We start from the raw sequence: 26,752 nt of genomic DNA, 5'->3' as shown, positions 1-26,752 counted from the left end.
ATTACAGCACAGTACAGGCCTTTCAGCCCACGATATTGTGCCAACCTTTTAACCTACTCTTAACATCAACCTAAACCTTCCCTCCCACATAGACCTCCATTTTCTATCATCCACGTCTTTCTAAAGAGATTCGGACATGTTCTAACAAGAGTTAGAGACATGTTTGGCACAACTTTGTGGGCCAAAGGGCTTGTATTGCACTGTAGGTTTTCTGTGTTTCTTAAGTGACCTCTCTATACCTCCCTCCACCACCACTCCTGGGATTGAAAAGTGAAGAAAAATATTGGGATCTGTTTCCACTAATCCTTAGTGGTGGTACAGGTCAAAGTGGTGGTTAAATTGGGCATATAGATGTTCTGCTTATGTCTGACAAGGCACAGAACACACAATGACAAGCAATGTCTATGAGAGGACTGAATAGAGCTTGAGTAGTCTATTATTCAGCAAGGAAACCGGTCCTTCAGCCCAACTCATCCATGCTAACCAAGTACTACTATTCACTATACACAATTACTACTAATAGTTCTAGTCAGTACATTACAGGGAAGTTGGAAAGATGCAGATGAGGTCTATAAGGATGTTGCCAAAACAGGAAAATTTGCAATTATGAGCAAAGATTGGAAAGGATGAAGTTGAAGCAAAGGAGCCATTTAATTAATATCTATACAATTATGGGGGCAAGGGAGGCTGACAGAGTAAATAAGAGAGATCCATTTCCCCAAGAGAGTTGGGGGTATGAATTTGAAGTTACTGACAGAAGTATTAGGAGAGATAGAGCATTTCTCCCTCACCCATAGTGATGGGAGTCTGGAACTTGTCGAGAGATGGGATCAATAGTTTAGAGAAAACCAAGTACAATGTATCCAGATCTGCTGTCGACACAAATCTGGTAGGAATAAGTAAGAGCTAATGGGCAAGGATCAGTCATTTGTTCCTCAGTGCTGTGCAATACTTCAGGATCTGCTAACATATCCTGCACTTCTGGACAAGAATCTAAGATGGCACTGTTTGAGGTTAACAACAATTAAGCAGGAGTAGTGTGATCACTTGAGTTGATTAAGATGTGCTCCTGAGAGGTTGTCTATTGGTGCCCTAGTGGAGAATGCCCATGCATGACTTTAACACTGGGAGGCTGATGCACGGTCAGCCACTACACAGTCCTTGACAAATCGGGGTCAGAGTTCAGTGGCATGGAATGCGAGATAACAGGGTACCCTTCACTGCTGCAGCCTTCCTCTACCTATACCACATTGTGATGTGCCATCATCTTCTACCAGCTCCACTGCTGAAGTCTTGGTTTGATCACTCTCTGTCTGGAACCTCCACCTTTGACCCTACAAGAGCTATGCACCAGATGACTAAACTCCAGATGGCATCGCTCCTGGTGTTTCAGGAACTCACAAGCCTCTCTATCAGAAGATGACAATTGATCATGGTTTGCCCAGGATTGGCTCCAATCTTGTCAAGGGCTCTGGTCTGATGGTGCAAGGTCATCACTCCAACGATAGGCTCAAAAACCATAGAACATAGCACAATACAGCCCTTCAGCTCATGATGCAAACATGAGGAAATCTGCAGATGCTGGAAATTCAAGCAACACACACAAAATGCTGGTGGAATGCAGCAGGCCAGGCAGCATCTATAGGAAGAAGCAGTCGACGTTTTGGGCCGAGATCCTTCGTCAGGACCGAGTCTCGGCCCGAAACATCGACTGTACTTCTCCCTATAGATGCTGCCTGGCCTGCTGTGTTCCACCAGCATTTTGTGTGTGTTGCTTCAGCTCATGATGTTGTGCTGACCTTTAAACCTACTCAATCTAACCCTTTCTTCCCACATAGCCCTTCACTTTTCTTTCATCCACGTGCCTATCTAACCACCCTGGACTGGGTCCCATATTTTCCCCCTCAGTCACCCCAAATCATATCATTAACATTACAAATAATATAAACAGAGGGCTGAAACAGGTCACGTTAGAAAATTTATCAAATGCTAAACAGTAGTTTGGCAGATTTATACTTGCAGAAAGTGATTATTTGGTTCTTGTTTTATATATTTAAATACATTACAGAGTATACAGTGCTTTATCAGAACAATACATTACAGATTCAGTATCAAGCAAAAAAAATAAAGCAGTTTAAACTGGCAGAAGTATTAATCATTAACAGCTTCTCTGATAAGTAATGGTCCGATACAGTCGAATAGTGTTATACCACGCTTGGCATCCCCTGCTGGCAACTTGAAACATAGTGAAAAATTTGTCTTTCCATTCCACTGGTGCTAAAAGCAGATTTTAAACTGTCATGATGCTACTCACAACTAACTTAAGCTCCCTGACAGGAGAGATAAGCAAGGCTGATTGGAAAGGGAGCCAACAATCTAAGCATGTTGGATAGGTATCAATTTCAAAATCTCTTCATTGAACGATGGGTACAGAAATAAAAAGCTCACCAACCTATTTAAGACAAAGTTCCAGTTCCTTTCCAGAACTTCCGAAGGAAGTGCAGAGATTAAGAATGGCCTATTGAGTGGATTGATAAGGAGAAGCAGTTATACACTGATGGCATTAGTAGTCATCTCGAGAGCCCCACATTCACAGCAGACCACCCCTGTCGGCAGGTACACACCATAGTGCCACACATATACTTTAGATAATGCAGTTTAAATAATCTTTTAAAAAAATAAATTCCATATCTTAAGGCATAATGAATACCAGAGCAGTACCTTTATCATAGATTCCCCCCCAACCCCCTGCCCACATAATGGACAATTGAAGACTGTGTTCAGAGACTTGCATAATAGTTTTTGACCAATGTAAAGGTTTGCTAGTTCAATAACAGAGTTGAAAACTGAGCTGGAGCACTTTACCACAAGGACTCTCCATTCCAACCCTCAAATGTGAGTCTGAAAGTGACCAGATAGCTTGTGAGATCGTTAGGTGCTTGAAGGAATTTTCTACAGAAGTTTGCATCCAAGCAGGATAAAAATACAGTTCATTCCCCAAATGGCATAACTATTATCTGCCGCAGGATTCATATTTAACTGTATTCCAACACTATATATAGAATGACTCAAAATAAAACCTAACTTGCAAAAAAATTCTCCAAGGTAACTTTAAATATATTCCTCTGCAAACCTGAAAGAAATCTCATTAAAACAGGCAGTGGTGAAACTGCAAATTGTGTGTTAGCTGGTTAAGTGAGCGGAATATTGCAAAGGAGCCAGACAACAAATCAAATGAAGAGAATTGTTCCAATTCTTACATTTACCATCACCAGAACCCTTACATGCCAAAGGGAACAAACAAATCAAACGCTGTCGAAATGGAACTGCACAGGTTTTACAAAATGGCAAAGTATTCTGATGGGACTGACTCAGGATTCATTTTGACCGTGGAGTTCTTGATGGTTGCTACGGGAGATAACAATGACAGGATTGAAATCATCAACCACCTACTCCAACCACCCCCCCCCCCCAATATCAGGGGGCACAAATTACCCTCAACAAACAATATTAGGAATTGGAGAATCAAGCTCTCACATCCATCTCTTTACCAGAGGGCAAGAATCTGATAATAAGGGGTCATAAAGTTCTACAAGGTGTGAAGCTGCAGCACACATTTGGGGCAAGAGCAAAATACGAGCCATCCTGGAACAGTTTCAAATCTGCATCTGAGAAGACATGGGTAAGATGGAACAAACCAGTGTACATGTAGCTTTTGATTAATATACTAACAGAAACATGCGACTAACCAAACGCTGGATCATTAAGCAAAATGGCTACTTATTTGGGAAGACACATGAACAGCTGATTGTTCACCTCAAACTATTTTGCATAAGAGAGCATGTGGTGAGACCACCATTGGCCCTCAACAGAAAATGCATGGGACTTTTAGAGGATTAATCCACACGGATAAGTATTCAAATGGTCATTTTCAGAGCACACTTAGAATGCAGAAAGATGTGGAAGGTGGCGGAGATAAGAACTGCATTCATCAAAAAATAATAAATATACATATTGATGACTGATAAATCAAATGCATATAATACTTAGACAGAGTTAAAGGGATAAAAATGGATACCTCCCTCTTAATTGTAAAGAGCAAGACTCTGTGGGTGTTGTCCCAAATGAGTCATATGAAGATTTGTAGAGAGATTTAAAGCTTTTTTTTGGGAGTGGGGGGAATTGGTACATCATAAAATCTGCCACTTTAAAGAGAAGTTTTTTTGCTTGAAAACACAGATTTTAAGCACATTCTACTGGGAGAGGTGAGAAATACCTGGGGAAGAGGAAAGGAACACAAATATCAGCAGAAAAGTTTGCCCCAAAACATGGTCAGCTCTAGTGAGGATCGGTAGGACATACTCCTTGAAAGAAGCTGCACATTATGAAAAGGGGGACATTAAGAGGGAGGGAAGGGCATCAGAAGTTACACAGAACTAATGAGACTTCAACAAATTGCACAACTTGAGGTACTGCCCATTACATTTTGCTTTTATCTCTGTAGAGTGGTAACCACAAGAATTCTATCCAAGCGGCCACTCTGCATCTAAAATGACTAAGTTGACAATGTTTTTCTCTGAAGGGTACAAGATTGAAGTTTAAGTACATATATATACTTTCTAGGAAAATGGCTGTGATGGGGAAAAGGAAATGTACACACCAGGACATCTCTCCCATTAGATCAGCCATGGTTATATTAAAAGTTCAATGTCCCATTACAAAATTAAAACTAAAATCACTCAAAGATTTCCTAACTTTATTTTCCATTCTCTATCCTCACCCCACATTCAATAAGGCTGCGACTTCAGCTAATGCAAGCAAAAAGACCCTTGGGGTAGTCATTTTAAAATCAGTCCTAACTGGACTAGAATACAGTTTTATTGTATTCAGTCATCCCCACCATAACACATGCACCCATTAAAGACTTCCTCACATAGAATTTCCATACAGAATTACTAAAAGTTACTCCAGCGATTGGCAGATGTAGATTGCAAGTATTAAACCCAAGCAATAATTTAAATGACAGACCTAAATATGTGTTAGGCTTAAACACCCAAGGAAAGTTAAATCAGACTATGTGTGTGACCATCCATTGTCCGTGTTCTAGATAGTGCGTATTCTCCATCTCACTGGGAGAGAGTCACAAAATGATGAGATGAAGTTTAATTCTTAGAAGAATGCTGACTAATTTAAATTTGTCATCTAATTATAATGCTTTAAAATAATGTCTACTAGATTCAAAATTGTGCAATGTACTTTGAAGATTTATTCCAACAATTTTTCAAACATCACCCCAGGAATGAAGCAAGAAACTGTGCAATTCACCTCATCTTTCTTCACTGTCACCCAATGTGCTCACTTATTTTGCAAAGTGCTGAACACAGTATCCTACCCCACAATAGCTAGCTAGTCCATTTTACACAGATCACTAATCAAAACATTAGTGACCACAATATACATAATATTCAGTCATTTGCAACTAAGACACTCTGTGTTGCCTGAAAATCTTTCTAGAGTTCATGAAAATAAAACATATCACTGCTTACTTTGTTCACGTTAAGTGGTTGTACAAGGATATTTTTAGAAATTCTTTAGTGAAGTTTTGTTGCTAACTCAGTCAGAGTGTAAAACAAGATCACCCAGTGAACGGACAGACAACTTGGCCAAAACATTGAAAATTTGAAGCTAAAAAGGTCAGACAGTACAGATGTTACCATATAAAGATTTATAAACTAAAATCTTGACATACAGCATGACAGAGACTCAGACTACTTGAGTAAATTCAAAGTGACACTACTGAAAACCAGGGTAGATACCAGGCTATGGACAAATCAACAATTGTGCATTAACTCTCCACCGCCTCTCCCAATTCCAAGTAGGCTTTCAGTTAGGGGCAACCAGGAATAAACCATTCACTTCTTCAATTTTACTAAATTAAATTTCACAGCAGATGATCCAAAGCACTAACTGCACTGATTTTGGTTTTCCCATCTCCAACAGCCTCCTTTGGTAAACAAAAAAAAATGAACACCCACATTCCCTTTCACCTTTAATGTGGAAAGGCTGGGAGAGATGGGATGGACAAGCTTGTAACACCGACAAAAAAAAAGCTGGTACAATGAAAATCCCACATCAATTGCATAGTTTTTCTTCCTTAAAGTATTCACGTGGTCAAAGTGGAGACTGGCCACGTCCAATTAAAGAAGGTTCGTTTTCCACTGACAAAGACAAAAAGGATTGGCTAGTAAGCAAACACCACTTGTGTTCCCACATTAATTAGGTTTAGTCTGAGTGAAGGGTATACTACATATTCCAACTGAGCAACACTAGGCCCTACAGTAAGGAGGTAACATAATTGCTACATCAATGCATACCTAATATTTAAAGTGGTCAATGACAAAGGAAAAGGAGTGTATAGACTGCCTTACAACTTTTGCGACTGCCTCACTTTAGTGGAATATTTCTTTAAATGTGGATGACAAAACATTTCAAAAAACAGAAAAGCTTTCAAATGTTGACTACCTGCCTTCAACCTAGACGATCAATGCAAGTTTAGAAAGTACATCACATACCTGGCCCCATCCTTTCTCAATAATAATTAGGGAGTCGATTCTGTAAAGATGCGGGATTGAGTGTTAATAATCACTGGACGAGGGAAGCATACAATCCAGACCAGTCGGAACTCCTGAAATAACCTTATATACTGCAGCAGCGTTAATATGTACGTTTCAATCCTGAGTCTGACAAAGGATATCGCAGATACCTTTTCTTTCTCTCATGCTCCCTCTCAAAAGTCAGGAATGGGTGATGTTAAGGGCAACAAGGTAAATATGCCTCCCTGGAATCTAAGTACTTCTGGTTCACCACAAGAGGAATATAGGACACGGGCACCATTTCAATTGTTGTTTAAATATATCAGATACAGGTCAGCCAGTTTTTCAATCAAACCAGTTAAGAGTCTAGTTATAAAGATGTGTCCATAATTCAAACAATGCCCAAGCAGCTTTTTCCTCATGTTAACCATTTAAAAAATATCAAGGTCATTATCTCCTCTTGTGGAGTGATCATTTCATGTTACAATGACACAGAATATTAGAGTCTTTAAACCTCGCTGTAGGTGACAAGCAGAGGGGGTGAGGCAGCTGCCCAAGCAAGAGGAACAGATTACTTAGAGAGACCATCAGATTACCTAAATAGAACATAACTTCTCTTTGAATACAGTCGACATGCCCTCTGCTCAATATCTGGCAACCCCATCTACTCCACCCCCTCACCTCCCACCCAATTAGAAAGCAGGGAGAGAGGGAAAATGAAGAAAAGGACACGATATCCACAACCCAGCACCTGGACACCCACAGAGCTGACAATTTAAAAGATCTGAATCTCCTCCTCTTGCTCTGGCATCAGTGCTCCAAAACAGTAAACTGAAGTTTGGAAAAGCAAAAGAACAAAGCATTCTGTTAGGCAGAAAGATTGGCAAAGAGGAATATTTCCAACCTGAATAGGAATCTGCTGAACATACTTCAGTCACAGCAAGATAAAAACCATTAAAGCCAAGAAGTGGTGCACTAGAAACAGTGGGCAGTTACAGGACCCTTGTGCAAAGTTTTTGCATTAGCCATTATTTTGGCTTATATATATATATATATATGTATATATATACATGCTATATTAGCTTCTGATTACAGTTAGATTACTCCTTGATCACAATCAAGCTATGTAGACTGAATACCATTTTACATGCACATCCCTTCCCCTGATAGGACATGTACAATGTAATAAAATAGAAGGTTGGGGAAGAGGGCAGGAGGAGGGTGCCACGGGTGCAATTTTTATCTACAGAACTGCAAACTCATGCTGTAGATTTAAGGCCAAAGGGTTGCAAACCCAGCAACGAGAAACATTTTGATCTGGCTGGGATTCAGACTGTTGCAAGCGGATGGAGAGATTAAGTGATTGTGCAGCTACCCGCCCACACGCCAGCTGACAGAGGCCGATGTCTTCTATGACAGATTTTCTTCACAAGTACAGCATGATCGCTTCTTGTATCCACAGCTCTCCTTTATCCTACATGCACTTTCCTCTGTAAAAGCAGAAATACACTGTAAAGTGGAATGGGATGGACCATGATTATAGCAGATTATTCCAGCTCTAACTTGTACCTATTTTATCATGAAGTGCACTAGGTTGCAATTTGAACCAATATCATTTTAGTGCAAAAAAAAACTTCCAGTTTTGGGGCTCAGTGAAAAGGGCAAAGATAAGACACACCAAGAAAATTCTGTGCCTAAAACATCATAAATTAGCTCAACAGAAGCAGCATTACAGAGTCCAGTGGTATCCAAGCATCTGAGCCATCAGAGGAATTGAGGAACAATGGATAATTTCAGGGAAGGGTGCTTGAATTAAGTGCAAATCGCTCAGAAGAATCCCCTTCATTCAACATTTCTCAGAGATGTAGTGGCATCTTGTGCAATGGTCATACATAGGACAACAGACAAAGCTGACCTCTCTCGCTCTCCACACGTGAAGTGAGCCCAGAGTCCTCATCAGCAAGGAGCAGAGGAGATGCGAATTATCAGGACTGTCAATCAGTGCATGTAACAGGGTTTCTCTCCCTATATTCGGCCATGCTACCACCATGTAAAAAAAGGTTTTCTGCTCTGGAAGCTTTGTGTATACAAGTCACTGCTACGATGGTGGCTTCGCGTTGTTTCAACAATGACAGGTGGGATGTGAATGAGCAACAGAGGTGACTTCCCATCCTTCAGAGCCTGCGTGAGATTTAAAATCTTGGGATTGGGATGGAGAGAGAAGAGAAAACAATGTCAGATTGGAAACAACATGAGATTAATTACAAGTATGCTTCTATTAGTACTCATGAAGGATTTCAGCCCAAAACATCAACAGTTTATACATCTCCACAGGTGCTGCGTGACCTGTGGAGTTCTTCCGGCACTTTGTGTGTATTGCTCTAGATTTCCAGCATCAGCTGAATCTCTTGTATTTAAGTGTTTCTGTGTTTGAGTTCTTTACACAATCAACTTCAGGAGACGGCTTTCAACCCCTACTTTGCCGGAGGGCCCAGAAGAAAACACTGGCTGGGTGCAGAAGGGCAGGCTGCATCAATGGAGAATTAACATCAAGACCTTCTATTACTGAAATAGTATGAAGAGCTTTTCTCTTTATAGAGACTGCCTAATCCATTACAAGCATTTTTTCAGACCTAGTATTTACAGTTGCAAGAAAAAGTTTGTGAACACTTTGCAATTACCTTGCTTTCTGTGTTAATTACTTGTAAGTGTAGTTTGATCTTCATCTAAGTCACAATAACAGACACACATATTCTGCTTTAACTAATAACACACAAACAATTGTACTTCTTCTCTGCAATACTGAGTACACCATTTAAACAATCACAGTCTGGGTTCAAAAATCTATGTGAACCTCTGGGGTAATGCCTTCTACAAAAGCTATTTGGAGTCAGGTTTTCCAATCAATGAGATGAGATTGGATGTATGGGTTGTAGAGGTGCCCTGCCCTATATAAAAAAAAAAGACACACAAAGTCAGGTTACTGACAGAGCCTGCTCTTCTCAAGAAAGTCCTGTTCATGTGCACCATGCCAATAAAACAACTTTCAGAGGGCCTGAGAAGAAGAATTGTAGAGATGCATGAAGCTGGAAACAGCTACAAAGCATTTCTAAAGGCCTGAGTGTTCATCAGTCCACAGTAAAAGGAAATGTCTACAAATGGAGGATATTCAGTACTGTTGCTACTCTCCCTAGGAGTGGGCATCCTGCAAAGATCACACCAAGAGCACAGTGTGCAATGCTGAAGGAGGTGAAAAAGAACCCAAGGGTAACAGCAAAAGACCTGCAGCCATCTCTGGAACTTGCTAAAGTCTTTGATCCTACGTCCACTATAAGAAAAACACTGAACAAGAATGGTATTCATGGAAGGACACTACTGAGGAAACCACTGCTCTCCAAAAAAAAACATTGCTGCACATCTCAAGTTTGCAAAAAAAAAAACACCTGGGTGTTCCACAACACTACTGGAACAATGTTTTGTGGACAAATGAGACAAAAGGTGAATTTCTTGGCAAAAAACACCGCTATATTTGAACGAAAAAGGACTGCACACCAATGCCAAAATGAATGGGCATTATAGTTTGGGGTTGCTTTGTTGCCTCAGGGCCTGGTCAGCTTGCAATCGTTGAGGGAACAATGAATTCAAAATTGTATCAAGACATTTTATAGGAGAATGTCATAGCAGTCCGTCAGCTGAAGCTCAATACAAGTTGGATGATGCAACAAGACAATGATCCGAAACACAAGAGTAAATCAACAACAGACTGGTTTAAATAGAAAAAAAAATGGTGTTTTGAAATGGCCAAGTCAGAGTCCAGACCTTAACCCAAGTGAGATGCTGTGGCATGGCCTGAAGAGGGCCATTCATGCAAGGTATCCCAGAAATATTGTTGAACTGAAGCAGCTTTGAATGGAGGAATGGTCTAAAATTCCTCCTCACCACTGTGCAAATCTGATCAACAGCTACAAGAAACATTCGGTGGGGGTAATTGCTGCTAAAAGAGGTTCTACCAGTTATTAAATGAGTGTTCAGATACTTCTCCCAGCCTGTACTGTGCATGATTACACATTGTGTTCAATAAAGATGTGAAAAGTACAATTGTTCGTGTTATTAATTTATGCAGATTGTGTTTGTCTATTATTGTGACTTAGATGAAGAGCAGACATTTTATGAGTAATTAATGCAGAAAACCAGATGATTGCAAAGGGCTCACAAACTTTTTCTTGCAACTGTAGGATGCCTTTTTTTTGCTTTAATAAGCTGTCCTTTATTACCTCCAGTATGAATTTTTCCCCAACAAGATGAGAAACTTGAATAGCATTGTTTTCATCAGGTACTATTTCAGTCTGCCTACTACAACCCAAGCCTTTTGGACTTTCAGATCAATGGCTCAAAATCAGGAACCACAGCTGTTCAGAAGCATCATCACACCTACAGAGTCTAGTCCACTAATGTCTTTTACAATTAAAAAAAATACTATTCAGAACATTTACTGCCTGGATTAATGAATATGCCTTATGAGGAAAGGTTAAGCAAGCTAGGGCTTCTATCTTTAAGCATAGGAGGACAAAGTGACTTGATAGAGGTGTCCAAGATGGTATGAGGCGTTGAAAGTAGACTGCCAGCACCTTTTCCCAAGGGTGGAAATAGTTAATACAAAGAGAGCATAACTCATGTATTAAGGGAAGTGTAGGGAGTGGGTGTGTCAGAGGTTCTTTACACAGAGAGGTAAGTGTGTGAAAAGCACTGCCCAGGTGGTGGTAGAGACATATAGATTAGAGTTATTTAAGAGACTTAGATAGGCATATAGCTGATAGAAGATGGAGGGCTACATGGGAGGGAAGGATTTGATTGATCTCAGAGTGGATTAAAAGGTCGCCACAACATTGTGTCAAGGGGCCTGAACTGTGTTGTACTGTTCTATGTCAATGACATTGGCATGTGAGGGGCATTTAGCAGAAGTGCAAGGGTTGCATTTTTTCCACCACATTCACAGTCATCTACTGATCATCCAAATTCCTTGCTCAGTCAATTAGGAACCATTTTGATTAGATCCTGCAGTAACATATAGGTCATACCATCCATTTGTTATCCAATTTTACTTTTAATTTTCAAAGCTAAAAAAAATTAAAACTCCATTTGACGTCTCACTGCTTTCAGTGACTTTTGATTAAAAATATTAGAACCTGCTAAATTCATGCATATGGAAAGTGTTCAGAAGTGTGAACAAGATACCTAGTGAGGCACCACCAGTTCTTTGGAGTGACAAATTACAGCACCTGCGTTCAGCTGTTAGGCAGTCTTACATTTCTTTCAGCTGTAAGACCACAAGACACAGGAGCAGAATTGGGCCATTCAGTCCATCGAGTCTGCTCTGCTTTTCCATCATGGCTGATTTATTCCACCCCAATCCCATTCTTCTGCCTTCTCCTCATAACCTTCAATACCCTTACTAGTCAAGAACCTATCAATCTCCTCTTTAAATACACTCAATGACTTGGCCTCTACAGCCATCCACGGCAATGAATACCACAGATTCATCACCCTCTGGCTAAAGAAATTTCTCCTTATCTTTGTTCTAAAGGGGCATCCTTTTCTTGAGGCTAGACTTTCTGGTCCTAGACTTCCCCACTACTGCAAGTATCCTCTCCACTTTCACACTATCTAGGCCTTTCAATATTCAATAAGATCCCCTTTCATTCTTCTAAACTCCAGTGAGTCCAGGCTCTGGGCCACTAAACGCTCCTCATATATTCCTGGGATCATTCTTGTAAACCTCCTCAGGATCCTCTCCAATGTCAACACATCTTTTCTTAGATGTGGGGCCCAAAACTGCTCACAATACTCCAAATGTGGTCAGACTAATGCCCTGTGGGAGGCAGCTTGATAATTACAGGTGCCTCTTGTTCTGGTTGCCACAGCTGCATGTAGACAAAAGGTTTCAAACTCTACTAAGGATCGAGTTGCATGGTACAGTTTGGGCTCACAACCCAAGCTAACCGTGTCAGGGCAACAGAACTGAAGCCCTATATTGTGGTTGCTGTGGTAGAGGTGAAGAGAAAGATCACAGGTGGCTGACTGCCAAGGATAACTCTGCAAGGGCACTCTCAGTAGTTGTGCCTATTATTACATGGTAACTTTCCAACATTGAGTCTCAAAAGATATTTTATACACTTAACTCCACTTTCAAAATGTATATACATTCAGACTCATGAACGATGTGGAAACCTCCAACCTCAATTTTCATGCTGGGCTTTCAATAACTCACGCCTTGACCCACAGGGCATTCTCTCGGGGACCCTTGTGCACTGCCTTTCTTTATAAGGTTGCTATAGCTGATTAATTTCACAAGTACACTATAGGCAGTTTTAGGAGATACAAGCAATGCCTCACCTGCCCTCTCATGACAGAAATTTGTTTGTAGAACTGTCCTCGATCAAAACCAGGATCTTCCTGCAAATGTAAGAGCAAAAGATATTTTAAACTTGTACAAAGCCCTCACATCCTGTATATACCTAAAATCACTGCTAAAGAATTCCACAGACAAAGTTATAGGCCATAGCTCCTATATTGGAAAGTAGAAACTAAACTATTCAGTGCACTTTTTTAAAATCAGAAAATAACAGAACTGGGCATTTCTGAAGCAGTCTCCACAAAGTATCAACTTTTGAGACTTCAAACAAGCTCTCAGGAAACCACACCACTGCAAAAGGGGTACAGGGAAATGTTTGGGGATTGAGTGCAAAACATGTTAGACGGTATTTAAATCTACGTATACTAAAACCTCAATAATCTGTTCCTGGAACTGCAGGCAGGGAGCATTCAGTATGGCCCTGCCTACTTTAGCAGCAAAATATAAAGCAATTAAAAAAATATGATCAGCAAGAAAGAAAAGAAAATCAGCAGATGCTGGGAATCCGAGCAACATACACAAAATGCTGGAGGAACTCAGAAGGCCAGGCAGCATCTATGGAAAAAATAGTTGACATTTCAGGCTGAAACCCTTCGGCGGGACTGGGGATAAAAAGCTGAGGAGTAGATTTAAAAGGTGGGGGGAGGGGACAGAGAAACACCAGGTGATAGGTGAAACCTGGAGGGGGAGGGATGAAGCAAAGAGCTAGGAAATTGATTGGTGAAAGAGACAGAAGTCCATGGAAGAAAGAAAAGGTGGGGGGAGGGGGAAGAGCACCAGAGGGAGGCAATGGGTAGGCAGGGAGATAACGGAAGAGAGGAACAAGGGATGGGAGATGATAAAGGCAGGGTGGGGGGGGGGGGGGGGCAAGAGGCATTGCTGGAAATTTGAGAAATCGATGTTCATACCATCAGGTTGGAGGCTACCCAAACAGAATACAAGGTGTTGTTCCTCCAACCTAAGTGTGGCCTTAGCCCGACAGGGGTAAGCCATAGGTGGACATATCAGAATGGGAATGGGAAGTGGAATTAAAACGGGCGGCCACTGGCAGATCCCACTTGTTCTGGCAGATGGGGCACAGATGTTTGGTGAAGCTGTCTCCCAATCTACGTTGGGTCTCACCGATATACAAGAGGCCACATTGGGAGCACCAAACACAGTATATAACCCCAAGAGACTCACCTGGAAGGTCTGTTTGGGGCCCTGAATGGTAGTGAGGGAGGAGGTGTAGGGGCAGGTGTAGGATAAATAAGGATAAGCAAGAATCACACTCAACTGGTCTGACAGGCATACCACTGAACCAAATATTGACAGTATACAACTCAAGATGTTCTCTTCAGACATCTCAGTTTGTCAGAGAGATATTTCAAATCAAAGTAAAATTTATTATCAAAGTACATATACAATACTGTGCAGAGGTCCAAGGGAAATACAGTATATCCTGTATAGCTAGGGTGCTTAAGATTTTTGCACAGTAGTGTACTTGTCAACATGTAGGAAGGATGTGGGCCAGGTGACAGACGAGGAGTGCCAGGGTGAGTGAGTGGTACAGATGCAGACACACCCAGCCCTGAGACACCAGACAAGATCATTTGATTCCAAACAACTGGTTTATAGATCATTATGGAATGTCTCTCTGGTGCATCCTGCTCCCTCCCTTCTCCCTAACAATGATTCTCCTCTCCCTGCCCCCTTCCCACTCTCAGTTTACAATATCAGGATCAGGTTTATCATCACTCAGATATGTCATGATTTTTATTTGTGGCAGCAGTACAGTACAATACATAAAATTACTAACAGTACTGTGCAAAAGTCTTAGGCACCCTAGCTATAGACATGCCCCTAAGATTTTTGCACAGTACTGTATATTACCATATACTACCTTGAGATTCATTTTTCTGTAGGAATTTACAAGAGAACAAAGAAATACAGTAGGATTTATGAAAAACTAAACATAAAGACTGTCAAACAATCAATGTGCAAAAGAAGGCAAATTGTGCAAATAGAAAATTAATACTGAGAACATGAGTTGAAAACAATTCCATAGGTTGTGGAATCAGTTCAGATTTTTGTTATTCTGCAGAATAATTCTCTTAATTCAAATGGACAGTGAAAATGTCATCAGCAAACTGCTTCCCACAGTGTTAGGTTTCTGCACCTTACCTGCATAGGTACAACGTAAGAAAACTCAATCCTGTCATCACAGTCATTACAAATAATGAAACTATGGCTCCTGAGATACGGAACAAACATACGTGTACCTTTTGCCAAGGTTTGCACTCTCCAACCTGTGACAGTTATGCATTCTGGAGACTTCACATGGAAGGATCAAGTCCTGTTGTCCTCTGACAGCCAAATGTAGAGTGTTTTGTTTTTGAAAGATACCAACCTTAAAGAGGTCGTAAAGATCCTCCTCTAAATCTTTTACAAAGTTTGGGTCAGAAATCTTTGGAAGAACGAGGTCCTTAATTTCCTGGGAAAATGGTATCTTTGCTTGAGGTAGCCAGGCCCAGTAAAATGGATCTAAAAATGAGGTAAAAGAACTTCCTTACACTTTATTTTAAATGTTCCTTTGCATGTAACGATCAAACAAGCCACTTGCCAGTGATAAGACAAACAAGGTCACATTGCCTAAATCTCATTCCAATGGGTTAATAATAAGCAAAAGAGATTATGAACACATCTAACACCTTTAACAACAATGATAACCTCCCCTTTGAGAAAGATACCTCTAGAATCACTTTTGGTCCTGTCAGTTGCCTTTTCAAACAGTTATTTGAAGACAATGGACCCTATCTAAACATCTCCTACTGGTCCATTTCTCTTATTTGACGCCTACAAAGCTCTTTAAAGTTGTAAGTCTGTTATTTAGGGGCAGCACAGTAGCGTAGCAGTTAGCGTAATACATTTACAAGGCCAGTAACCAGAGTTCAATTCTACCACTGTCTGTAATTTCGTACTTTCTCACCATAATCGCACGTTTCCTCCCAATGCTCTGGTTTCCTCCCACATTCCAAAGATGTACAGACTAGTAGGCACACAGATATAATTGGGCAGAGAGGATTTTTGGGCTGTACCTCAAACCAATAAAATAAATAAATGAATAATGCTCATGTAAGGGGTTTGTACATTCTCCCCATGATCAGGTAGGTTTCCTCTGGTGTTCTGGATTCCTCCCACATTCCAAGGATGCACGGATTAGGGTTACTAAATTGCGGACATGCTACACTGACGCTAGAAGCATAGGGACACTTGCAGACCATCCTGAGCATATAGTCGGGCTGCATTGCTCAATGACACAAAAATCATATTTCACTATATGTTTCAATGTACACGTTGAAATACATGTACAAGTAAATGCTGAATTTACTTGTACATGTATCCTTATGTGCATGTATACTTGTACATATCCTTTAGATTCTCTTTGTTCTCACTTCAGTCCACTGATTCTATCCCTTACGGCTAGGTTCCTAGTGTTGACTGGGTGAAAAGTTTATCCAAAGGTTAAAGATGTTGATCTTGTTCTGTTTTCATATTTCTCCTGATGTGGTCCACTTGCCACTCTTCTTAGTCATTGCACAACCCCCTTGTGTTAATTTTATGCAACGCCTTTATACTTCATTGTTTTCTGTCATTCTTGGCACCTATCTTTCTGGAAATATTCCACATCCAATCCTTACATCCATCCAAAAATACAAACAGAATTAGTCCAAAAAGGCTGTGAATGATCAGGCCTTTTGAAAAGAAAGATATTCAAACCCATTGCGGCTGACTGGAACTAGATCAAGTGTTGCCAATCTTTCCCATAATCTCAGTAATTCCAATTACCACAGAAATTACAAAAATGACTAAGAAGAGTGACCAGTGGTTGGTTCATGGAGAAGATTGCCTACACATCAGAAGTATGAAGTCACAACAAGATCAGCATCTTTAATCTTTGGTTAAATTTCTCACCCAGTCAACGCTAGGATTCTAGCCATAAGGGATAGAATCAGAGGACTGAAGTGGCAGCAAGGAAGATCTAAAGGACATATTCAACATTTATTTGTACATATTCAATGCGAGTTTGCAGTATTTAAGAGAAGGTGAAGATTGAGATTGATTAGATGAGCCTTCAAAGAGGCAGCACAGACCTGGGGGGTGGGGGGGGTGGATAAAATGGCTTCTAAGCTGTGAAACTCTGCTGACTTGAATGCTCTCCCCATAATCACGTGTTTCCACCGGGTGTTCTGGTTTCCTCTGACATTCCAAAAACATACAGCTTAGTAGGTTGATTAGTTATACGGGTGTAATTGGGTAGCACAGGCTCGTTGGGCCAGAAGAGCATCTGCATCTACATCTCTAAATAAATACTTATTCTGCTTCAATTCTACAACAGCATATCGATTTACTTACAGGCCCGCCAGGAGTCTGGGTGTTTCAGAGGGAATGCCAATCCATTGTCTATTGCAGCAATCTTTATAATAGGTTCTTTCACTACAACCCAGTCAGCATCCTGCAAGGAACAACACAGCAGATTGCAAACAATAGCCTGCCCTCCACTGACTTTGTACACACTCTCATTGTTAATGTGTTGACCCCACCCATCGCAGACATTCTCTTTTTCCTCCCTCCCATGGAGCAGAAGATACAAAAGCCTTAAAGCATGTAGCACCACACTCAAGTACGGGTTCTAATGGCTTCTTACTACGTCAAGATGGACTCTAGACCTCAAAATCTATCTTATTATGGCCATTTTGTCATCCTGCACTGCATTTTCTCTGTAACTATAACACTTTACTCTGCTGTTACTGTTTTCCTTTCTCTGCTACCTCAATGAATTATAATGAAATGATCTGCATGGATGGCATGCATATCAAGTTATTCACTGTACCTCGCTACGTGTGACATTAAGAAACCAATTCCAATTTACAAACAAATGTTAAATTAGAGAGGCAGCATTATTAATGAACTGATTAGACCACTCCGACTGTTGGAGTCTTAGCTGACAACCACAAAGACCTGTGAACAAATGATGGGGCCCCATCTGCTCTCCCCTCTGCCATCAGGCTTCTGAATGGCATGCGATTATTCATATTCATAATTATTTATATTATGCAATATTTGTAACTTGTATTAGTTTATGTATCACGCTGTCCTGCTGCAGCAAAGCAACAAATTTCATGCCATATGTCAGTGATAATAAACCTGGGTCTGACAAGTATATCACATGCAGTGGGGAGCAAGGAAACATTTTTTCTCTCATATCAGTTTTGCTTCATATTTATGATACTAGTTTCAGATTGAACTACAATGTCACTTGTAAAATATTATTTTGTGATTATTCTTCCTTAAAGATCCCTTTACAATGAGATTATATAACCCTTCCTCATTGCACAAAACAAGACCCAAAACAACCATCACCCTGGTTGCTTCCTCAACACACTGATCCAACAAGCCACCTTGTCTACATTTCACCAATTCATACTCTAACTTGCCTTGTGCAACAAATACACATTACGCATATCTTTAACTTTTTGATCATGCCATTTCTAACATGAATTAGTTCAGTACGTGATGGGCCGAAGGGCCTGTTCCTGTACTGTACTGTTGTTCTATGTTATATGCTTTTAAACATTTATATGAACTCCTATAAGTTATCCCAACTATTTTTTTTTAGCTCAACTCAGACTAATTTTAATTTGACATCAAACCAAGATAATATCTTCCCACTCTACAGATCGTCCTCCACAGACATCCTTTGCTGGTTTTTTTTGGTTTGTCCTTCCTAAATGTCAAAACTCCTCGAATACTAAGCTTTCAACTCTCCAAGTACAGTTCCCACAAAGCAATTAGATCATGTTTATTTTTGGTATTTTGGATTTAAGGCCACTTGCTTTGTTTTACATTCCATCCAATAGCACGCTTGCCTTTGTTACTATGTCTTTATTTTGTTAAGTGTGAATGGCAAGTCCTCCCATTGGAAAATGTCATTCTCATTTCTATATAACTTTCTCATGTCTAAAAGATTTTCATAAATCTAATAAAACATCCTTGACTCACTGATCTTTTAACCTAATTTGCATGCTTATTTTAACTTCCATGCAGTTAAAATTTCTTTCATTGACATTTAAAGGGATGTGCATTTAAAGTCATGAGCCCTGAAAACTATAGAGGAAGCAGCCAGACAGAGGCAAGGCCATAATGGGCCATAAAATAGTGGTGGTTTATTTTGAGAGGGATAGGGTTAGACTGTAGAGAAGTTGCTCTAAACACAGTATTGTGGTTCTACAACGAGTACTGGGCATAAATTTGGTTGCCATATAGATTTTATCACTGCAAGATTATTTATGAAGACCGTAACAGAAAAGCAATCCCACAAGTGCAGGATTATCAGGTAGTGGGGGGGGCAGGAGAAAATCCTAAAGGGTGGTGGTGTCAGATAGGTGTCTAAGATAATGAAAGATTTCAGAAGAAACAGTTTTCCAGTTATGGGGAAAGGAAAACTAGTAACACTCAATTTACGACAGCAGAAAAATTCTTCACAGTTCTCTTTACCTGAGAGTGCAGAAAAATTGACGCAAACTGCACAAGCTACTTAAGAAGTTGGGTTAAGTACAAGGCAGAAAGAATATGAGACAGCAAAATGAGGAAGGATGCAGAGAGGTGCAGAAGAAATACAAATACCAATAGACACGTTGAACAGTCCACTCCTATCCTGTTGTGAAGTTTTATATATACACGCCATAAGAAGACCTGTCCAATACCAACAATTTAAAAAAACTACTCACCTTCAAACTAGCCCCATCCATTGGACAGTCATATTTAATCAGCCAGTTATCATTACCACGATCTAAGGAAAGAGAGACTTTAGTGAAGAACTTTGTGGATTCTACTTGTCAACACACACCGTCTAATGCCATTTTTCCACACACCTTTAAGATATTAACATCTCTTGAAATTCACAGGGACAAAGAACAATGTAATCATTCATCTCAAGTCAACAGTTCATTTGGCTTAAGTCAACCACTGGAACCAGGATATACATGGGTTTGTGTTAGAATCAAAATACATTTGGCTGTTTGTACAAAGCTGTTGTAATGATAGGGGAACTTTTAGCCACCCTCCTTATAATCAATAACAAACTGGGGTCTAACATTGTTGTTAGTATAGCAGTGTTAGTATAACATGAAGTATAGCAGTACTAATCTTGAGAACTGACATCAAACAAGTAGATTACATAGCAGTAACGCACACTCACTTTCAGCTCCTAACCATCACTCGACAATTACAAAATATAAATGCATTCTTCAATGACACATCAGAGAAAGCTGCAACATTACCACCAGAGGATCTGTGCAGCTTCAGAATGAAAATCCCAGCAGTTATCCAAGGATCTTTCAAGAAGTAGGAAGGAATTTGCCTTTAACATCCTTTCTGCATCAAACTGAATATAGATACAGGTCACAACAGAAATTTAGGTCAATCCAAAGCCTGACCACAGTGGGAATGGCACCCACTCCTCTCAAGCCAGCCCATTTTCACTGAGGAATTCTGAAATGAGGATTACATGTTTCATATCATGGGACAATGGCCTTCCTCAATATACAGCTAAAACTGAAATCTATATCAGTACCTTTCGACTATATAGGAACTGCTGCTCTCTCCTTTACTGTCTAGTAAAACACACACCAACATGAGTCATTTGTAGCATAAGGGTGGAAACGTGCTCAGTGGTTGTGGAATTAAAAGTGGAACTGCAGTGCACACACTTTCCAAATGGCCAGAGGAGAAACACCACCTGGAAACACATTTGCAATATGTCATATCAAAACCATACCCAGACCTCAACTTTCACCATCACTATTTTTTCCATGAGTTTCAATGGTTACCATCTTATAACAATTTACTCCCATAGATCTAGGCAAAACAATTAACATTAACTTTGTTTAAATTTGTTAGAAGCTTTGGTCTATCTTAGTACCTCTTCCTTCTGAGCAGCAAATACTTTAATATGGTCTTAAACTTAACTATAGATGCAAGAACTTGAAAATAAAAACAGAAAACGCTGGAAACACTCAACAGGTCAAGCAGCATCTGTGAAGAGAGAAACAGATAGCATTTCCGATCAAAGAACAGAGAGTGAGGAAGCAAGTTAGTTCTGAGATGAAGGGAGGGGAACAGATGGGTAGATAGGGTAAAAGGAATATCTAACAGTGTGAGGCCTAGGTTACCATGGTGATGTGCTGTTTTCAAAGTTGTACTTTTGTTAACAAGATGGAGTGGAAACAAAGACAGACATAAGCAAGACTAAAAATGCAGGTCAGAGCAACACACACAAAATGCTGGAGAAACTCAGCAGGTCAGGCAGATTCTGTGGCGGGGAATAAACAGCTGATGCTTTGGTCCGAGACCCTTGATCAGGATTGGAAAGGAATAGAGAAGACAGAATGGTAGCAAGTGTGGGTGAGCACATGGTTAAAGAGTCAGAGGGCAGCAGAGATCACAGAGGTAACAGTGAGAGTGTCAATGAACCCCTGTCAAAGAGAGCATTTAAACTTCATCAGGGTAGACATACATCGACGAGACCTTGCTGCAAATCAAAAGTACAAGAGGTGTTGCAGATGCTGGAAATCCAGAGACCCACAAAACACTGGTGGAACTCAACAGGTCAGGTAGCATCTATGGAGGGGACACTTCATTTGGACTGGAAAGGAAGGATGAAGAAACCAGATGTATTGAGAATGCAGATCAGAGGGGCATGGATCAAATTCTGACATGTACACTCCTGCCACCAGCCAATCCAGCCCAGCCCTGACCAAACAAAAACTTGCACTACAACTGTAAGAGCAAGCTTCAACATTGCCAACGCTGGCCTTTAGAGCTGTCACACACTGCCTAAGCGCACACACTCATAAAGGGGAAGTCATCATTCAGTTGCAGCAGAAGGGAAAGCAACTTCAAAAAAGCCACTAACCCGTGTTTCTGATTATGTAATCCAGCACCACCAGCCTCTCAAACTGGAGTTGAAGCTGTCGATTTGTCTTCTCAGGCAAAGGTTCTGCCTCAAACCTGCGCAGCCAATAATCCGCATCTCTATAACCTTCAACAAACAACTGGAAGGAACCGACCTGAAGGGAAAAGAGTAGAAGAAACTCCACTTTTACTGTCAAATTTAGAAGCAGGGAAAATATTCTGAAATGATCAGGCAGTTTGGATCCTGCAGATGTAAATGTCCATCTTCTGGAATATATTTTATTATTTGTTAATTTATTTGTGGTAATATTACTTAGTGTTGTGCGTGTTATATGTACTGACTGTATTGTGCATCTTGGTCCAGAGGAACCTTTATGTTATTTATTGCTTATTTAGTTATTATTATTGTTTTTTTCCCTCTTTTTGTATTTGCAGTTTAGTGTCCTTTGCACACTGGTTTGACCATCTTTGTCATATGAGGTCATTCATTGACTCTATTATGTTTCTTTGTAGTTATTGTGAATGCTGGCAAGAAAATGAATCTCAGGATATTTGTAGAAGCTATGTATTTAATTTCTGTCCATTAGAGCCATGCATTTATTTTCTGTCTGCATTGTAGTTTTTGGCACGTTTATTACGGGTTAGGGCATGGTAGAAGTAAATGAGTATACAGGTAGTTACATATTCTCGTTGGTTAGTTTGTTGTTTGGTCTAGTCTAGTGGAGAGGAGTTGAGCCACAGAGAATGGGTTTTTTGACCAATAATTGGAATACTATTAGACTGAAAGTTAGACCATTATATCACTAATTAGATTTGTTAAGTTTTTTTGTTACAAGATCGTTCATCTTTGCTGGTTTTGTAATAAAGGATCAAACGTACCTTTTCAATTTGAAATTTCGATATTTGGAATTGCATCAGTGTCGAGTACCCTGGCTCGTCTCTTAGCAGTTTTGGTTTGTTTTAAAATAACCACTACGGTAGTACATGGTGACATTATATGTAAATTTACTTAGAACTTTGAACTTAAGGGGAAAAAAATTACACCAGAACCAAAGTGTTATACTTGTCACAGCTTCTTTCTCCTGATTAACAACAAGCCTTGAGAAGATTATTTGGAGAGGCAAGATTGAGGAAGTGGACTGACTGTTTACTCACATGACTGTTACTGACACAGCAACCAAGATTGGAAATAGACAATAATCTCAAAGAGGTGAATCTCAGATTGCTGAGCTAAAGACTGAATTAAATGGTAAAAATCAAAATTTGATGGAACTGGAACCAATGTAAACCGACTAGCACTGGGGATGGGTGGGTGTTTGGAACAATATATTGTCTTAGAATTGACATTCTGCTATCAGAAGTCATGTGACTTGCTTACTTATTGCCCATTAGCCTGCTGGCATTTAGGGCAGCAATGAAGATCCTTTATCTCTGTTTGTATAGAAGGATTCTTTATTGCTATTTCCTTAACAATTGTTTTCTGACCAGTCACAGTTGTCGGCCCTGAGCTGAACCCCCAAACCTGGAGGACCAGTGGACCACTCTTAGTCCGGCCTATACCCTTTGACCTGTTTGGCATGGGTGACCCTACAAAGAGCCTCCAGCCAACATAGCTCTCCAGGTCGCTGAGGCATGACAAGGTTGTGGTCCTCTTGGAGGGGAGGTCACGCGAGTAACACAGTCACAGCATCATACAGCACAGAAACAGGCCCTGTGGCCCAATTCTTCATCACCAATCAAGGTGCCTACCTAAGCCGGTCTCATGTTTAGCCGGATATGTTTAGCCCATATCACAATTAAATAGAATAAACGCATGATTTAGTGCAGAAGGAGCAACCAACATGATCAAATGCTGTTATTAATCAGAACTTTGTACCTTGGGAGGTAGGCCTATCCGGTGAAACCGCTGTCCCACTTTTGGCACTTTCTCGAGTGCCAGCTTCTTTCCCCGGGATTTCACCCGGTCAATTGCATTGTAATTGAAAGTTTCACTTGCTAACCGTACCACCTGGAGAGAGAAAAAGAAAACAGCCTTAAGAACAGTTTGCAATCTTAACTCTCAACCCAGTTCAGATAGCTGCAGTGAACAGGAGGATGTCATCTCACTTCTTTTGCCCAGTCCACCTAGCAACAAGATCATGGCTGATTTGTTACCCCAAAGCCATTTTTCAAACATTAATTCTGTATTCCTAGGTATCAAACCTGTTCTATTAGATTCTTTCAACAGTTGTAAACTTGCTACATAACCAATGGCGTTTTGTTAAGTTGTGTACAATCTGCAATGAGGACAAAAAGTTGCTAAGATAGCCATGTTACACTAACTTTATTCTATTGAGATTTCCAGGAGTTTGAGAGAAAATTAGCTGCAGTGTATAAAATATTGTCATATGGTCCTATGAATGTTACCAGAAGCACCAAAAGCCAATTCAACATGTGTGATAGAAATGCTAACAGCCCTAAAACAAAGCACTGATATACAAAACACATACCGGTATACACGTATACAACTTGAGATTTATCTTCTTGCAAGCAGTCACAAAACAAAGAACACAATAAAACACACCAAAAAAAACAAAGACTGGCATACATCCAATGTGGGAGAAAAAAAAGAACAAATCCTGCAAGCAATAAAAATAAAGTAAGCAAATAACACACAAAACAAGAACCAGTGCTCCTGAAAGTGAGTCCACGATGGCTGCAGGCCACAGCTGCAGAGCCGGGTTCAGTGCTGCAGCCGGTACAGGAGCCTGATGGCTGTAGGCCAAAGCTGCAGAGTCAGTTCAGTGGTGAGGCAAGTAAAGCCTCCCGGAGTAGTGAGCTGAACAGTGATTTGTCCTTTGCCCTCTGCCTTGATGCCTTGATCTTTTAAATCTGGCTTGGCGCTTCAATTGGCTAAACATTATTTTTTGCTCTCAAGTCTGGGTCCCATCGTTTCGATCCAGCCCAAAGTTTCAATCCGGATCCAAATTCACTCCAGCAATGGCCACCATGGCCATACTTGCATTCTCAAGAGCTCAATTTGCCAAATCTTTCAGAATACCACAAAAAACACCAGGATGTACAGACAGCTCAAAAAAACGAGACCCAAAGGAAAATTACAGGCTACAGACTGCAGTGATCACAGACCAGAAGAAGTGTAATTAGTAGAATGTTTGTAGTTCTGTTTATCGCCCGGAAAATGCTGCTGCACCTCGCCAGTGCCATCTTTCCTCCAGTACTCTGAATCAGAAGTTGTGATGAAGGGTCTCAGCCCGGAACATCAACTGTTTATTCCTCCCTATAGAGGCTGCCTGACCTGCTGAGTTCTTCGGCATTTTTGTGTGTTGCGATCAATTTGGTGTTGTCCTGATGTAGAGACAACCAGCCTTCAAGGCTCTGAACTAGAATAGAACTGGTTGAGTACCCTAATCCAAAACACTTGGGGCAGAAGTGTTTTGGATTTCAGATTTTGGAATATGTAATGAGATAGCTTGAGATTGCCATCATTTTGACTCTGAACATCTGGCAAGCAGTCTTCGCCTTACACTTAAAAAGCAAACATGAAGAAATCTGCAGATGCTGGAAATTCAAGCAACACACACAAAATGCTGGTGGAATACAGCAGGCCAGGCAGCATCTACAGGGAGAAGCACTGTCGACGTTTTGGGCCAAGACACTTCCTCAGGACTTGTTCAGCACACATAAGTACTGATGCAGCCGCTCAGCATGTTAGATTTTCACCAATGATGATCTTGGTAAACTCATCAATGAATTTCTATGCTGTTTCGTGATTAGCAGATGCTTTATCACAAATCTTTAAAAGTTCAATGCTGCGCCTTTTCTTAAATTTCTGCAAACAGCTTGCTGAATATTTACAATTACCTTCAATTTTCAGTTTGTGGTGATAGATTTTTGCTTGTTTCACTATCAGCATTCTGTGAAGTGCCATATGATCACTCCGAAGCTGACAATCCACTCTTTCCATATACAATCAAGATCTTCATTTTTCACTTGATGCAGTGTGCTCTATTTTCATTAACTTCTGTTCACCACGTATGTGTAGTCACTTATCAGAACTGTCTGTGGGGCACAGGGGTTTTTGGATTTTGGAATTTCAGAAAAAGGGTACTCAATCTGTAATGAGAATATGAGCAAGGAGCCAGTGAAATCAATTCAGGTTGGTCTTAAGTGATTAGATGACAGCTTAGGCTGGAACCGCTGCTTATAAAATCAAATACCTGCAGGCTATCTGTAATGGTTTATCAAGGTAATGACTCTGCACTTGTGGGACAGGAATTGCCACGAGCATTGAGCTGCACTACAAGGGAAGGACACAATAATCAAAAGTAAAGTGGAATAGAAAATGCACATAAGCTGAAGTCCTACCTTAGTCCTTGGTACTATGTTAAGTCCCAGTTTCTGGTCCACCAGGCTGGCCCCAGCCTCAGAGAGGTAGCCCTGATTGAGAACGAGGCAGTCTCTGCCAAAGCAACACGGACAACACAGCTTCTGCAGCCATTTGGTCCACTTGGGATTCAGCTGTCCATATGGTTCCTCGTTTTTAGGTTTAAAAACACCTATAATGTCCTGTGGATGGAGAGAACATATTGTCCTATCAAGAGACTTCCAAGGTATGAACAGCTGTTGATTATAACTAGAAAATACAAAAACCTCAGAGGTTTCTAAGGATCTAATATTAAAGACTCAATAAGCAGCAGGATCAACCCAGAAATGCTTCCCATCAGAAAAAGCAATACTACCACTCTACTTTCTAAAGTGGTATTACAGCATAGTACCAGGTTTTGACTCATGA

General features: G+C 40.5%; 1 protein-coding gene across 1 annotated transcript in view; it reads right to left on the bottom strand.

Annotated features, from left to right (window-relative positions):
- Nucleotides 1-1,965: 1,965 nt before the first annotated feature.
- pi4k2a (phosphatidylinositol 4-kinase type 2 alpha) overlaps nucleotides 1,966-26,752 on the bottom strand; it is a 32,694-nt gene continuing 7,907 nt past the window's right edge. Inside the window, exons 2-9 of the mRNA XM_073026979.1 lie at nucleotides 26,326-26,526; nucleotides 23,837-23,968; nucleotides 21,962-22,115; nucleotides 19,776-19,837; nucleotides 17,401-17,500; nucleotides 15,395-15,528; nucleotides 12,987-13,046; nucleotides 1,966-8,792 (exon numbers count right to left, since the gene is read on the bottom strand). Coding sequence (XP_072883080.1) covers nucleotides 8,634-8,792; nucleotides 12,987-13,046; nucleotides 15,395-15,528; nucleotides 17,401-17,500; nucleotides 19,776-19,837; nucleotides 21,962-22,115; nucleotides 23,837-23,968; nucleotides 26,326-26,526 — 1,002 coding nt within the window. The 3' untranslated portion in view covers nucleotides 1,966-8,633. The remainder of the gene's footprint in view (nucleotides 8,793-12,986; nucleotides 13,047-15,394; nucleotides 15,529-17,400; nucleotides 17,501-19,775; nucleotides 19,838-21,961; nucleotides 22,116-23,836; nucleotides 23,969-26,325; nucleotides 26,527-26,752) is intronic.

This window comes from Hemitrygon akajei, chromosome 23 (assembly GCF_048418815.1).
Source record: "Hemitrygon akajei chromosome 23, sHemAka1.3, whole genome shotgun sequence".
Lineage (NCBI taxonomy): Eukaryota > Metazoa > Chordata > Chondrichthyes > Myliobatiformes > Dasyatidae > Hemitrygon > Hemitrygon akajei.
The sequence above is the reverse complement of the archived record's forward strand: the minus strand, read 5'-3'. Positions and strand labels throughout refer to the sequence as shown.